The sequence below is a fragment of the Erpetoichthys calabaricus genome, chromosome 6 (genome assembly GCF_900747795.2).
Source record: "Erpetoichthys calabaricus chromosome 6, fErpCal1.3, whole genome shotgun sequence".
Taxonomy (NCBI): domain Eukaryota; kingdom Metazoa; phylum Chordata; class Cladistia; order Polypteriformes; family Polypteridae; genus Erpetoichthys; species Erpetoichthys calabaricus.
The window spans coordinates 2,159,832-2,174,787 of record NC_041399.2 but is presented as its reverse complement, the minus strand read 5'-3'; the positions used below and the strand labels follow the sequence as shown (position 1 = coordinate 2,174,787).

Here is a 14,956-nt window from a genome sequence, read left to right as displayed (position 1 = left end):
TGGCAAAATTTTACACCAGATGCCCTTCCTGACATAACCCTCCCCATTTATCCGGGCTTGGGACCGGCGCAAAGAATCACACTGGTTTGTGCATCCCCTGTGGGTGGGTTAAAGAGCCAACTGCACAACGGCGAGGTTTATACATTCCTTGTATCCACCATATGAAAGATGCCGTACTGAATCAAGCTGGACATTTTGAACCTAACAAAGTGAAGGTCCTCTCCAACTCATTGGTAAAATCCAACAGTGAATCGTGTTAACTGAGTAAGTCACCCCATGAGTCCTTTTCTGTAATAAATGGGGGGCACAGCAGTCATTGCCTCACAGCCAGCACAAAAGTCAGAGCACGCTGTCTGTTGCGTCCTCACACGCACAGGTTATTTGTGAGAAGGCACACAGGTTATCTCTGTGTCTAACACACAGAAAACACTGTATTTCCAGGAGTCTGCACGTAGCCTCATTTATTCAATTGTTTGTTGACTTTGTGTGTGTCTGTTTGACGTAAGTTATACGCTTTCCTGCAAGTAATGATAAAGCTCGTACTGTTGTTTTACTAACATGTTCAGACAACCCTTTATATCACAGTGTGTTCAGTTTAACGTTTAAAACTGTCTAAGTACATTCAGAAATGTTGTTTCTTTACTAATATATAAGAACTTCTAGAAAACAGATTAGGTAATGGTTGCTTAAGTAGTGATTTGTTTGAGTCTGCACAGCGCTAACACACTTGGTAAGTTTTATTCTGTGCCTTTGCCAATGACAGACAGCACGTCATGGCGCACTGTTAATTTCTGCTGCCATCTACTGGCCTTTTTGGGCATTACCTGTTTTTACCATTCTGTGAGCCTTTATTTTTGTGAGTTATTTTATGTTATTGTCACACATTACCACACAAACATATTTATCTGCGAATAAATATTTAGCTGTACAAAGCAATTGCAACGATTCCTTTCTTTGCAACGTTCAGCAGTTAATTGAGATCTTTCTACATGAATTCTGGTCTGCCTCATCCTTCTTATCAGGGATTAGGATTTGGTATCACATACACACCAGTTTGACGCACGCACTGTTGAAACACAGCCCACTGGATGTGAGTTGAGTTCCCAGTCTGGTCGCGGGCACAGTGGAGTTGGCACATGTCACGTTACCAGTCACCAACCTTGAACCCCAGGCCTGTACCGACTTCTGTTACTTATAAAGCAAGTTGAGTAAATGACGCGGTCGTCGTTCTTCGAGGAGACATGGCCGGTTTGTGTGAACTAAGGGAGCTGTTCTGCTGAGGTAAGAAGAAAGGCCGTCCTAGAAAACAACTCCTGGGTAACCTTGAGCCGTCCCCGGGTGCTCCAATTCCATAAATGTGGGACATTCATTAGTCTGAGAGCTGGAGGTCACGTAAAGCAAGAGAGACATCATCCTGGCAAGTGGCTTCAGTGGGCTTCAGGAGAGCTGAGCTGGCACTGCTGCCATGGGCGTGGAGGGAGCCCAAATAAAGTGCAGTGTATCAAAATCTTATAAATAAATAATCCAATAAAAACAGAGGTGAGAAGTGGAGGTTAAAATCCAATAGAAAAAACATCCTTTAAAAACGACAAAGTTAAAACAATGGCTGGAAGCCCAGTGCCTTCTATTACTGGTGACTCCCCCGTTTCTCCTATCCAAGCGATGCACCAGGGGAGTCGTCCTACCTGCAGCTGACCTTCTTTGCTCTACTGGTCTGGTGGCCTTCCGATCCCTGACTCCAGTTCTGCTCACCTACACTGAGACTTGGGCTCCCCAGCGACCAGGACGCTCACACTGGGGCTTCTATGCCAAGTCCCCGACTCCCGCTGCCTTCGCTGCGGCGAGCCAACCGTCTCCCGGTCACTCCTGCTCTGGCAACCACTACTTTCGTCCCTCAGGTGCCAGCCAGACACCTGACTCAGGCTCACCTCTGCCAGCTGCCTGCATACATCCGCTAGTCTGCTCGCTCGTTCTCCTTCTCTCCTGCACCTGCTTTCTCCCTCCTGCTTCCTGCTGTCTTCTCCTCCTCCTTAACCTCCGCCCGTCTTTTCTTTCTTTTTCTTCCCTGCTAGCTGCCTCGCGCTTCTATATATCATGGAGACGTGGATCAGCTGTGGCAATCAGTAGCTCCCGGGAACAATTATGGATGTGGATGACTCCTCACCTGTGCACTTAAGCAAGAATCACAAATTCCCCAGGAACCACTCGGCCACACACACACACACACACACACACCACGTCCCCTTGTTAAGCAATGAGTGCGGCAATTATTTTTTTAAAAAGTGGCCCTTTTGACATGAGCTGTGGACCCGCTACACCACAGTTGTGCTTGAACCTCAGAGGTCCCCTTGCTGTCCTGCTTTATTAGTGGAAAGGCCTAAACTGGTAGCCTGGATTCACAGCACACACCACACGTCCTGCAGTGCTCACCTATTAAACATTCACTCAGCACACAGAACCTCAAGTACAATGTAAAGACACCTCCACACTGGCCGAGGGGCGAGAAGCTGCCCTGGTGGGGTTCACGGACGTCCCGATCCATCTTTGGATTGCTTCTCCTGAGAGGGCTGCACTTCAGAATAACCTCAGCAAACACCAGGGGCCGCTCCAGCTACTTCTGGTGGGTTTTCTGTACCCCCAGTGGCTCCCTTTGACAGGAGCTACACAATCTAACAGCAGCCCCTGAAAGAACAGAACCAAAGTCAACGCAGTTTGGTTCATCAACACTCCTCAGCCATTGCTGAACATCCGTAAACTACAAGACATCTTCAACGGAGTAACAGCCTGAAGGAGTCACCTCAGGTCCACACAGCCCGCTCCGTGTCATTTTAGTTGCTGTAGGGTTTGTTTTTCGGACCTCCTTGTGTGACTTGGGCTTGGAATTTTCAACTAGGAAGACTCAGGGAGCCCACAGTAAGTGTTGGGCAGCCAGCCAGGTGACCTCATTTCATGAAAGAAACACCAAAGGTTTGTGGCCACTGAAGCCTCTAAGGACACAAAAACAAAACACGCCAGGGCGGCTTTGAGTAAGCACAGCACTTGAAGGGCATCTGTCTTCACGCAGCTCGGGAGCTCCTTCCACGTTCGAGTTCCGGGTCCAAATGACAGGAAGAGGCGGGGCCTTCTGTGGGCTCCGAGGGGGGGGGAGGGGTTGTCCGTTACCGATGCTCTTCTCAATAGCGCAGGTGAACGAAGAGAAAATGGTTAGCAGGCAGCGCCTCCTCCAGGTTTGGCGTGGAATCACATGAAGGTGATGCACATACAAGTGAAGCTCATTTCATGATCCCCTTTATGGCATTATTCTGACTGTATTCTGCTGCCATCTAGTGGACCAAATCACATTTACTGCAAAAGTCATGAATATTTCAATGCTTTTTGCAACATTACAGTCATTCATCGATATTCAACTAAAACACAATGTCATGTAAATGAGCAGCCGTGAAGAACAAACTGAAACTGAACCATTAGTTGAATGAAGTGATAGTGACAACAATGTGAATCAGTCATCAGACGTTGACACAGACAGTGAAAGTGATGCTTACGGCACTGAGCCGCCATGATAGACCTGGGGAATTCAGTCACGTGGCAAAAGGGCAAAACGACTGCAATCAAGTCTAAGGACGTTAGCCCCCTAAGCACTGTTCACAATGCAGTCCACGTTTGTGCTCGACTACACAAGTCGAGGACTGCAGTGGTGCCCCGGAATTCCCGCAGGGCACCATGGGACTTGGAGTTCGGTATCTCAACCCTGTTGGGTGCCATGGGTGCTGCCAGGGGAGGTGGAGGTGGTAAGTCAGAATCAGGAGAAAAAAAGAAAATTTGGGGTGCCAACCGGGCCATCCCATTTAGTGCAATTGTCCAAAAAATAGAACAGAAATAAACGTGTGGTGGCACAACAGAAAACAGGCATAAAATCTGCCCTTTCAGCCTCAGTGGCTTTGCTGAACAGTCGGCTGTCTCGAGCGGGTCGGCGTCAGGAAGCTCCTGCACGAGGGTTGAAGTTCTGTCAACTGGGATTCCTCAGCTTTATACTCCCGACCTTAATGGGCGTGGCTTACTTGTGCAAGGGCGTGGCTGAGTTGACCTCCATGTCCTGTTTCTCTAAGCTGGGGAAGTAAAAAGAGAAGATACGGTTAGCTTTGGCGCCCCCTCCTGTCCCAGTGGTTTATGGCATACCTTGTCCGAGCCTGGAAGGTGATCCTCAGGTGAAATCTGGAACTCACTAAGGCTGGCACTGTGGTAGACCAGGAAGACCCTCCAGATTTATAGGATGCATGGCAGTCCCTGGCAGTAGAACCACCCACCAAACACGTGGAATATAACTTGGGCAAATAAGACATAAAAAGACATCAAAAGCCGAGAATCTGAATCCCATCCCTGGCTGTGACATACTGGACCCCTGTGCCACCCTGTCATTAAGTTTTGGGCTCATGCCCATCTGGCTCTTTGTTCATTTGGAGTCCTGCACCTTGTTTTATTTTTCGGCTGGCACTCAGAGCCGTCTTGACAGCAGTATAGGCCCCCGGACAAACCAGTGCACTGGGGGTCTCTACCTACACCGCCACTCAGCAAGTCACCACATACATAGATTAACATGGTGCCCTATGCTCGTGGGGGCAACTGCCCAGCATGCCCATGTGTTAAGACGGCCCTGCTGGCAGTGCCTGTGGCATCAGGCTCCATATCAGTTGGTGTGTGAGCCTGGGTGAGACATTCAAGTGCCAGCAAACACACAGTGAACAGGCATGGCATGGCGCTTGATGTAGAAAGGCACTATAAAAATGGTTGTGCTGTGTATATCACCTCACACTTCTCAGCTTGCTTTATATCTGCGATTGTGTCTGTTTCAAAGGCGCTATAAAAGTTACTTTTGTGACTCAATCCCATAGCCGACTCACTTCTCCAAAGTTGTCACGTGTTTCTGGGCTCACAGTGTAGAAATCTGCTTATGGTTACACTTGGAAGAAAATCTGCTATGGGAAAGGCGCTATACAGCTGTGCCTGAGTTACTAGAGGGGGGGGGGGGGGGAATGGTTCCTAGAAATCCAACAAGTATCAGAATACCCAACAGTGTTCTTGGCATGATATCTGGGGGGTTTAGCCCAGCTAAATGAGGCCCCTGTAGAGCGGGGCCTGGCGCTATACATTACATTCTAAGCACTTTGGGTTTTGTTTTATTCTCATGTCCTTCAGACTTGAGAGATAAGAAGGCTGTTGGTTCCTTATTGGACCTGTAGGGGGCGCCTCAGAGCCCCAAAACCCTCCAATGCACCAACACCACCATAAATCTGTACATCTGATACAACAATTTCACAACACCATTCTTCCTTTCTCTGCCTTCTCCTTTCTTCTTTTTCCTCCTGGTGGTCTTTGTCCACTGCCTCCTGACTCTGACCACCCATACAGGGAATTCTGCCGCTTTTGTGACGGACCCGGGAGCACTTCTGGTGTAACGACGTTACCGGCTGGAGGTACTTCTGAGGTAGGCAGAAGCTCCCGAATTGAGGACAGTTTGTCCCTGTAGCTCCCCCTGTTGGCACAGATGTAACACTTCAGGACTGCACTTCCAGACTACAACTCCCAGCCTGCCCTGGGGGCATCCATTTATTGTGTCTGTGTAATTATTCTCCCTCTGATCTTCCAACAAACTGGCCTCATGGTCAGGTAATGGTCCTTGAACCAAACCGGCCAGGCCACCGGTTCATGCCTGATGTCTGCTACAGGAGGTTCCAGTTGATTAAACCAGTAAATCCAGTATCATGCTTATTCATTGGCCAACTCTTAAGATGTGTGTGCAGGCGAGTGTAATCTTTAGTGTGTGTGTGAGCTGAAGGAGCACAATGACGAATGTGTTCAAGGGATCACTGTGAGTTGGAATTTTGGGGTCCTGGAGACTTTGGGTTGGGGCGTCTGAGGTGACGCCAAGTGGACACCCTGTGACCCACCAATATAAAACTAAGAAAAAGACTTCGCTGAGAAAGGTGCCGCAGTATTTGACATATTGATCATTTGTTAGCACAGCCATTTAGAAAGGCGCTATATAATATAATGGTGGTATTCCTCTGCACACCACACTGGGCCTTTTGAACGAGCATTTTCTAAAGTGGCTGCGGTGGCCATTTGTAAAGATGGCTGACTATAGGAAGACCACCTAAGGCTGGCCATCCACATGACGCACTGTGGGCGCCCCTCGTGACGTGCGCACAACTTTTTCTTTTTATTTCTGCGTGTCTAACTTTGATTTCTTTCTCTTCTTTCCTTTACTCTTCCCTTTCAGACTAAACCTGTTGCATTTGCTGTTCGCACAAATGTCGGCTACAGCGCGGCCCACGATGACGATGTCCCTGTCCCCGGTATGGCTGTTTCGTTTGAAGCAAAAGATTTCCTTCATGTCAAAGAGGTGAGTCTGCCGAGCCCGGCGGCGTCCGTTGGCCTTTCGATTTGAGGTTTGGGGTCCAAATTCTAATTGAGATTCTCTGCCATTAAGTATAGACACTGTAGGCTGATGTAAAACAAGACCGGAGAGAGCAGGTAAAGAGTTGGGGGTCCTCATCAGAGACCCCATTTAATATAAGGAGGCAAAACAACAAACAGTGTACAGGACTGGCGAGCGTTGCTTGGGCTGAGTGGCCCATTCTTGTCTAAATTGTTTGAATGTTTGAGCCGGGCCTGCTTTTCATTTTCAAAGGGGCCTGGCTGGGGTGACACAAAATGGCGGATTTTTTGATAATAGATGTGGGGTGCCTGGTTATGTGAAACCCCTTTGCCTCCTTTTTTGCCATTGTTCTTTGTGCTCCTTTTGTTAAATTCCTAACCAATTTTTTTTGTTGGACTTGTCTTTCACGCCTGAGGTTTGATGGTTCCTCTCCCTCATTTTGGAGCATTTAAAGCATTTTGACCTTTTAAAGCTCCTCTGTTGCAGGCTAAATCCTGGCAGTGGAGTTTGGGCTCAGGCTGCCTGGGGTGAGGCCTACCTCTAGCCAGGCCAATGACGGTCCTTGCCTGGTCTATGGGACATTTTGAGGGTCTACCACCAATGTAGCTGTTATGTATTCCCCTAATCGCAGAAGTCCTGCCACTAATATGTAAAATTTTAATATGGAAAAGCACAAAGTGCTGCATGTAGGCAAAGGCCCATTAATTATTAATACAAGATGGCAGACGCTTACACGTGATGTCATGAACCAGCGATGCTCAGAACTGCTCCACAGCACATGTTCTTCAGTGGCACTCGAGTGCACAGGTCACCTTCAGGGTCAGCCAGCGTCACTAAGGGGGATTCTTCCTGGTCAGCACCTGACTTACTGCTTTGTCATCTTGGTTGTGGTGGCTGACCCCCATGAAAGGCACGATATGAATGAAATGCTGTTTGTCCTTCTCCGTGTCACATCCTGGTGTTTACAAGTCATCTGTTATGGATGCTCTCTCTCTCTATGCATGCTAATTATTTTTTCATTTGCAGAAATTTAATAATGACTGGTGGATAGGACGCCTGGTCAAAGAAGGTTGTGAGATCGGTTTCATTCCCAGCCCGGTTAAACTGGAGAACATGAGGATACAGCACGAGCAGCGGGCCAAGCAAGGCAAATTCTACTCAAGGTGAGAACAATGGCTGCCATCTTCTCTCTGGTGAGCGGACTCTGTGGCTAAGTGGGGGGGGGGGGGGGGGGGGGGAGAGAGGGTCCATCGGAGTTCATTTACATGGCTGACCCTTAAGGCACAACACCACACCACTAAATAAAACTCTTACACGCCTTACCTTGAACAATAGGGGTCCACCAAAAACAGTTAGAACTTCCCTGCACTCTGCACAGGTGTCAACAGTGACCTTACAAACCTCTAATGAGGTGAAGTGAACTGGAGCGACACTTCATTGTGTTGGTCACTGAAAAGCATTCCAGGACAGTCATGGAGTACAGTCGGACTACTCTGTGATGGACAACAATGCTAAGGTCACCAACATCCTCCACGATATCGTCCACATCGTCCAGTCGTACTGCTTGAAAATCAATGCAGACAGGTCTGAGGAGCTGTCAACAGGCGGATGGACGAGGACGTCCACATTGAGCAGGTGCAGGAGGGTCGCTGGTCCAGGAGAAGAAAGTGGCATCCACAGCAGAATCAGACAGGCAGCTCCCTGAAATGGTTCCTATGGAAGAGAAGCAACATCTCCATGTTGACCAAACTTCGCCTCTTCCAGACGCTGATCTTTCCAATCCCCACCTTTGTGGACCAGGAACATGGACCTCGTTCATACTGGATGTGAACAAACTCTAGATATTCCAAGTAAGATCTGTCGATTTTCTGAACACATCACCAACTAAATGCAGATGGCAACAGCAACCAGCCATCGCTGAACAAACCCATCAGCGGAGGCTGAGGTGGTGCAGAACGGGCACAAAGAAGCTACCACACAGAGTCCTCTGGAGATAGTGGCCCACCCGGTGGAGGATACAACAGACTGTGCCCAAGAAAACGTGGACCAGACTAGTGGAGGAAGATCAGAAGATCTGACGACTCGACCTGAATCAGGCCAGGACCATCGCCAAGCATAGATAAGCATCGTGCAGTGAGTCTGAAATCCTGCGGCAGTCACAGCATAGTACTAGTTGTGTGGCCAACTGTCCCCTCCAGGCACCAGAGGGGGGGGGGGGTGTGGGGGGAGAGAAATGTCACTGAAGTACCAAGTCCTGTCTGCAGAGGGCAGCATGAGCCACGCCAGGCTATAGTGATGACGTAATAATTTGACAAAGACCTGAAATGATGAATGGAATAAGAGCTGTGAGTCAACCTCATGAGGCGTGTTGGTTTAGTGGGACACAGAAACATTTCAGTGACGCCTCAGAAGGTGGGACAGCAACCCGGCCCTTTATTAAGTTTGGATTAAGAAGCTAAGAAATGGACAGGCAGGAGGTACAAGTCCAGCTGCGCCTTTTTCTCCACCCACTTAATCCTGAGCAGGGTCATTGGTTGGGGGGGGTGTCTGAGGTCTGTCCTGGCCAATGAGGTCAGGTGTTCTGAGTGTCAAATGTGCTGCCCCTGTGCTCCTTCCCTAAAATGTCCTTTGAGACCCTGACCTCCTCCTACCACGTGTATTTCATGCAGGATGCAATGGCGACAACTGGGCAGCCCCCTCATGATTATGGATGGCAGACTCAGGTGCCATACAGAAGGTGCTTTTGTGTCAGTTCATAGCACCTTGGGCCACCTTCTGTCCATTTGTGGTATTGCACTTAAAGCTGTTAGGATTTTCAGCACATCGAGAAACAAACCCAAAGCTGCAGGGTGAGACCCTCAGAAGACCACTTCAAGTGTCGCACTTTGCCATCTCATGTCCTTCTTTAGCATTACACTTGGTGCCACCTTGTGTTGATTTGAAGTATTACACTTAAAGTCACTTGGTGTCCCTTTCTAGCGTTGCTGTCCGAAGCTGAATGTTAAAGACGAGTAACTGGTGTGGTCCTCCTAAGGGATAGTCGGCTCTGCTCTCATTGATAATGGTGGTCTTCTCTCAGAGACTTTCATCCCCACTCTGACTCTGATTTGTCCTTCTTTGCTCCTTTTCTTCTTTCTCTTCTCCCTTTTAGTAAGTCTGGTGGGAATTCCTCGTCAAGTTTAGGAGACATGGTTCCGAGTTCGAGGAAGTCGACTCCTCCGTCATCGGGTAAGTTGGACAAATCGTGTGTGTGTGTGTGTGCAGAACAGGAATCTGTTCTTGAAGGACCCTGAAGGGAGGCTCCTGCCCTTCCCATGTCCTCACTGACTCAGCCTGACCTCTTTAGCTTTTCTTCTTCCTCTTGTTCTTTGACTTTAAATGTTTTAATTCCAGATAAAGTGTGTCACTAGTGGCGCTGATCTCCATTTGTTGTCTTTTAAAACCCGAGCCTGACCCCTGTAACACACACAGGCTCACTCACGAGTGTCCACTTTACGAGGTCCACCCACCTAATAGCTGCAGTTGGGTTTCTGGGCTCATCTCAGGGTCCGTAGATGCAGCTCTGAGACACGAGCCACATGACAGCAGGCCCTGACATAAGGTGATGACATCAACATCGCGGTCCTCAGTCATTCCAGGACTTGTGTGGCGTGCGGCTCATCCTACTGAAGACATCCACTCACCAGAGAATCCCCCCTGAAAATGAGAAGAGACCACTCGGTCCATCAGGCTGCTTTCATCAGCAAGTAGAAGGGGATGTGGCTGATGGATTAACAAAGTTTTTCTTTCACTTTGGATTTTAATGGTGTGGATCATGGATGGATGTGATGGTGTCACAGTGTCACCTATACTGTACATGATTAAGGACGACAGGCTCAAGTGATTGTACTTTGTGCCAAAATGGAGCTGCTTGTGTTCATATTTCACATTGCACTTTGTCCTCTCTTAGCACTGCACGTGGAAATCTTCATATCTATTTTTAATATTGTACTTGGACCCCCCAGTCCATTTTTAGCATTGCACTTGAACCCCTTAAGTCTAGTTTTAGTATTGTACTTGAACCCCTGTGTTCATTTTTAGCATTACTATTGGTGCCCTCCATTTTTATTTTTATCATTGCACATGGAGCCCCCTTGTGTTCAACATTCACCATTGCAATTGGACTAGCATGTCTGTTTTTAATATTGTATTTGAACCCCTCCTTATGTCCATTTTTAACATTACACTCGGTGCCCACTTGTGTCCATTTTTAACATTGCACTTGGGCTCCCATGTTTACTTTTAACAATGTATTTGGCCCTCATGTTCATTTTAAGCATTGCACTTGGTGCCCACTTGTGTCCATTTCTGGAATTGCATTTGAAGCCCCCTTTAATCCTCTCTTAGAATTGCACTTTTGAAACTCTTCATGTCTATTTTTAATAATGTACTTGGATCCCCCTTGTGTCCATTTTTAGCATTGCACTTGAACCCCTTATGTCTAGTTTTAGTATTGTACGTGAACCCCCGTGTTCATTTTTAGCATTACTATTGGTGCCCCCCATTTTTATTTTTATCATTGCACATGGAGCCCCCTTGTGTCCATATTCAGCATTGCACTTGGACTCGCATGTCTATTTTTAATACAGTTATTGAACCTTTCCTTGTATTTATTTTTAGCAATACACTCAGTGCCCCCTTGTGTCTATTTTTCACATTGCACTTGGACTCCCATGTTTATGTTTAACAATGTACTTGGCCCTTTTGTTCATTTTATGCATTGCACTTGGTGCCCACTTGTGTCCATTTCTGGAATTGCATTTGAAGCCCCCTTTTGTCCTGTCTTAACATAGCACTTGAAACTCTTCATGTCTATTTCTAATATTGTACTTGGACCCCCTGCCCCATTTCTATCTTTAGTATTGTACTTGGATCCCTATTGTGTCCATTTTTGGTATTGAACTTGAACCCCCCCATGTCTAGTTTTAATATTGTACTTGAACTCCCGTGTTCATTTTTAACATTAGATTTCTGTTTTTGCACATTAAGCCCCCTTGTGTTTATGTTTAGAATTGCACTTGAAATCCCCCGTGTCTTGTTTTAATATTGTACTTGAACCACTGTGTTCATTTTTTGCATTACTGTACGTGCCCCACCCCATTTTTATTTTTATCATTGCACATGGAGCCCCCTGGTGTCCATTTTTAGTATTGCACTTGAACCTCTCCCCCCATGTCTAGTTTAATTGTTTTACTCGTACCCCTGAGCTCATTATTAGCATTACACTGGGTGCCCCCTTATTTTTATTTTTATCATTGCACTTGGAGCCCCCTTTTGTCCATTTTTAGCATTGCACTTGAATTCCCCCGTGTCTATTTTTAATATTGTACTCGAACCACTGTGTTCGTTTTTGCATTACTGTACGTGAAACACATTTTTAGTTTTATCATTACACCTGGAGCCCCCTGGTGTCCATATTTAGAATTGAACTTGGACTCAAGTCTCTGTTTTTAATTTGGCAACTGAACCCCTCCTTGTGTTCATTTTTAGCATTACACTTGGAGCCCCCTTGTGTCTATTTTTAACAATGTACTTGGCCCCCGTGTTCATACTTAGCATTGTGCTTGGTGCCCCCTTGTGTCACCTTCTGACATGGCACTCCGAGCCCCCCCCCCCCCCAGCCCCCCCTTAGGTCTAGTTCATCTGTCACAGGGAATGCTGCCAATCAGCTGACCTTTGCCATTCAGGGGTTACTCTATGCCAATTGAGGGTGTGTGCCCCCATAGCAGCGCCCCCACTTGTGTGTCTTCAAGTCCAGAGATCCGTGGATTTTGGGGAGTTTCACCACGGTCATCAGACTGGCATCCATTGCTGGTGTTCCTCCCCTCTATCTGTCTTGACTGAAGTGGAAGTCGGTTGACTTGGTGGGCTGTCATTTTTGATCCACAACGAGAGACCCTGAGGTGTGTGTGTGTGTGTGTTCTGATTAGCATCTTCACTGGAGTCGAGGACAACGGCCAAGCATGGGAGTGAATTGACTTTGACTGTCAAGAAGCATTCGGCCCGGTTCGACAATGAGGATCAATTCAGTAATGAGAAGACCTTCGCATTCTGAGGTGACCTACAAAGCCAAAGCTCAACCGGCAAGAGACCAGATAATGGGGTGAGGTCATCCGTGTGACCCTGTAAAGGCCACCCCATGCATACGTTTGGTTTTTATGTGCAATGCTCTGTTAGGTGCCTGGTGTCGACCATTGCTTCATTTTTTGGCCATATCCATTCTCCTGGTCCTGCCTCATAACATTTTTAACTAAGTTCACTTTTGAGTCACTAAAGCCTCAAGCAGCAGTCCTCACTGGGGTCTTCAAAATCCTCCAAGGTGTCGATAAAATGGATCAGCAGAATTCATCAAATTGAAGAGTAAATCACAATGACACCTAGTGGAGACTAAAGGGAAGTGCATTGGAGGCTGAAGATGAGCAGAACCTGCAAAGAATTGTGGGAATGAAAGAGAAACAAATGAGCGAGCGTCTCCTGGCACTGAACCCCACTAAAAAGGAGCGGGAGAAGATTTGGGGTCACTGGAGCTGTCAGCTAACTGAACGAGTCTGATGGACTGAAGGGTCTCCTCTCGTTTGCCAGTCTAATGGGCATCCCTGTTGTATTTGGCTCTCATTTGACTCCCAGGTTGATTCGTCTTTTCTCAGGGCTGCCTTCTTCACTGCAGTGTTGTGTTTGTTGTGCCAGTGTATCTAGTGCCCACTTCTGCTCAGAGCCCTATAAATCCAGTCTTGCCCATTGACCCTCTGAATTGCCCATACCTGATGCCCTGGTGACCCTCTTTAAATGACACCACTCACTTGTATTGTCCTGTCACTAACTGAGACACGAGGTGGACCTCATAAAGTGGACACTTGGTGGGGCAGTGTTGTGAAGAAGCCCACTGTGTGAGGGTCAGCTGCCCCTCAAAGTAAACATTTACTTCTTCAATATGTGTTTGCCTGTGTTTAATATTCCTATATTGAGTTTTTAAAATGCAGAGCGCCTCCTTGTGGCAGTCTTCACCCCTGCACCAACTTTATTGTAAAGGAGCAGTCATGGTGGTGGTTCAGAAGTACTGAAGAAAGGCCAAGTTAGGAGCCAAATTAGAAGAATGTCCTCTTGTGGTGTCCACAATTAGCTCAAACTCTTGCCATCTGGTTTATTATCAAAGGACGGCGCTGCCACCCTCTGTCTACTGGGTTGAGCTCTAGCTTTGGTTGGGCTTGCCAGCATGGCTGTGGCTCATTGTCCAGCCAAATGGTGACTCTTCTCATCACACTGAGACAGGCCTCTGACCACCCAAGTCATCACGAGCCTTTCTGTCCCCATGTCCCCAAAGGCCATGGTATGACCCCCACTTATGCCTACTCAGTTGTGCCCCATGCCCAGGTCTCAGACTGACACTGTTTGGAATTCCTGTACAGCCCCTCAGGTCTCATGATGTCCACCAACCACAGCTGCTGATGTTGCAGGTTCCTGTTTGAAGTCCCCCAGATTAGAAGTGAGCGGATGGTGCCCCCTAGAGGACGTGCTCATCATCCTACCTGGTCACTCTTAGGACTGGACGTGGGTGCACTGGTAACACTTTATATGCAGACTGGCAGCACTTAAGAGTATAGCCGGGAGCATGGCATACTGGAGAATGTGCTGGACATAAAGTTACCAGTTCAGTCACCACACCTGTCCCCAAAGTGTCAAAGTGAGGAATTGTTTGTCCTGAGCCTCATCGTCAAAAGTGTAACTAGAGGAGGACGGGAGCAGTGGTCACTAATGACTAACAAGACTGACCGCTGGATGCCACCCGGGCTGTGCTGATTTTACAACAGGTGTGGACCACTGGGTGCCCCTTAAAAAATAAAAAGGGCATGCTGCCATTTCACAATGGGCGAGGCGTCATAGGAATGGATGGGCCCCCTAGTGGCCAACCAATTGACGTCACACTTTGAGTCCCTATGTAGAATTCTCCAGAGCCCCTTGGAGTGGTGGACATTATGAAAAGGCGCTATATAAAGCTGCTCAGGGACATTTCAAGTCACTTTAGAAGTGCAGAGTGTACTAAGAGAATGGACGCATCCCTCGAGCGCATTTTATGTTGAGGCTTTCAGGTGTCACAGTCATAAAGGTGCTCGACTGGTGAAGCCTGGCACAAGGGGCGCTTTTTCTTTTACTTATTTGATTTGATTGTTTTGAGAGCAACATAAACTCACTGGGCACATTAAGTGTCCTCGTTCAGTGCTGCCTGATAATCGTAGACCTGTTTGTCTGTGCCAAGCAATTGATATAGATGCCAGTGGCTTAGACGCCGAAGAAAGTGAAAGTCCGGCAAGCCGCTGCTCACCTAAGGGCACTTTAAACAGTGTCACTTCTCCCGTATCAAAAGAAAAGAGAATGGCCTTCTTTAAGAAGGTAAAGGTAACCCGCGACTGCTGCCCACCCGCCTGCTCGCCTGGCTGCTACCCCGCCCGCTGCTCCCTGACCCCGCGGCCCCTGGCGCTGGCC

General features: G+C 47.8%; 1 protein-coding gene across 6 annotated transcripts in view; it reads left to right on the top strand.

The window, feature by feature from the left end:
• Nucleotides 1–14,956, top strand: part of LOC114653175 (voltage-dependent L-type calcium channel subunit beta-2-like) — a 235,806-nt gene that overhangs the window by 183,101 nt on the left and 37,749 nt on the right. For 4 of the 6 annotated variants that reach the window (XM_051929257.1, XM_051929259.1, XM_051929260.1 and 1 more), the window contains 4 exons: nucleotides 6,278–6,400; nucleotides 7,463–7,599; nucleotides 9,588–9,664; nucleotides 14,730–14,863. In XM_051929257.1, the coding sequence (XP_051785217.1) occupies nucleotides 6,278–6,400; nucleotides 7,463–7,599; nucleotides 9,588–9,664; nucleotides 14,730–14,863 (471 nt within the window). The remainder of the gene's footprint in view (nucleotides 1–6,277; nucleotides 6,401–7,462; nucleotides 7,600–9,587; nucleotides 9,665–14,729; nucleotides 14,864–14,956) is intronic. The other 2 variants (XM_051929258.1, XM_051929261.1) reach the window with 1 other exon arrangement.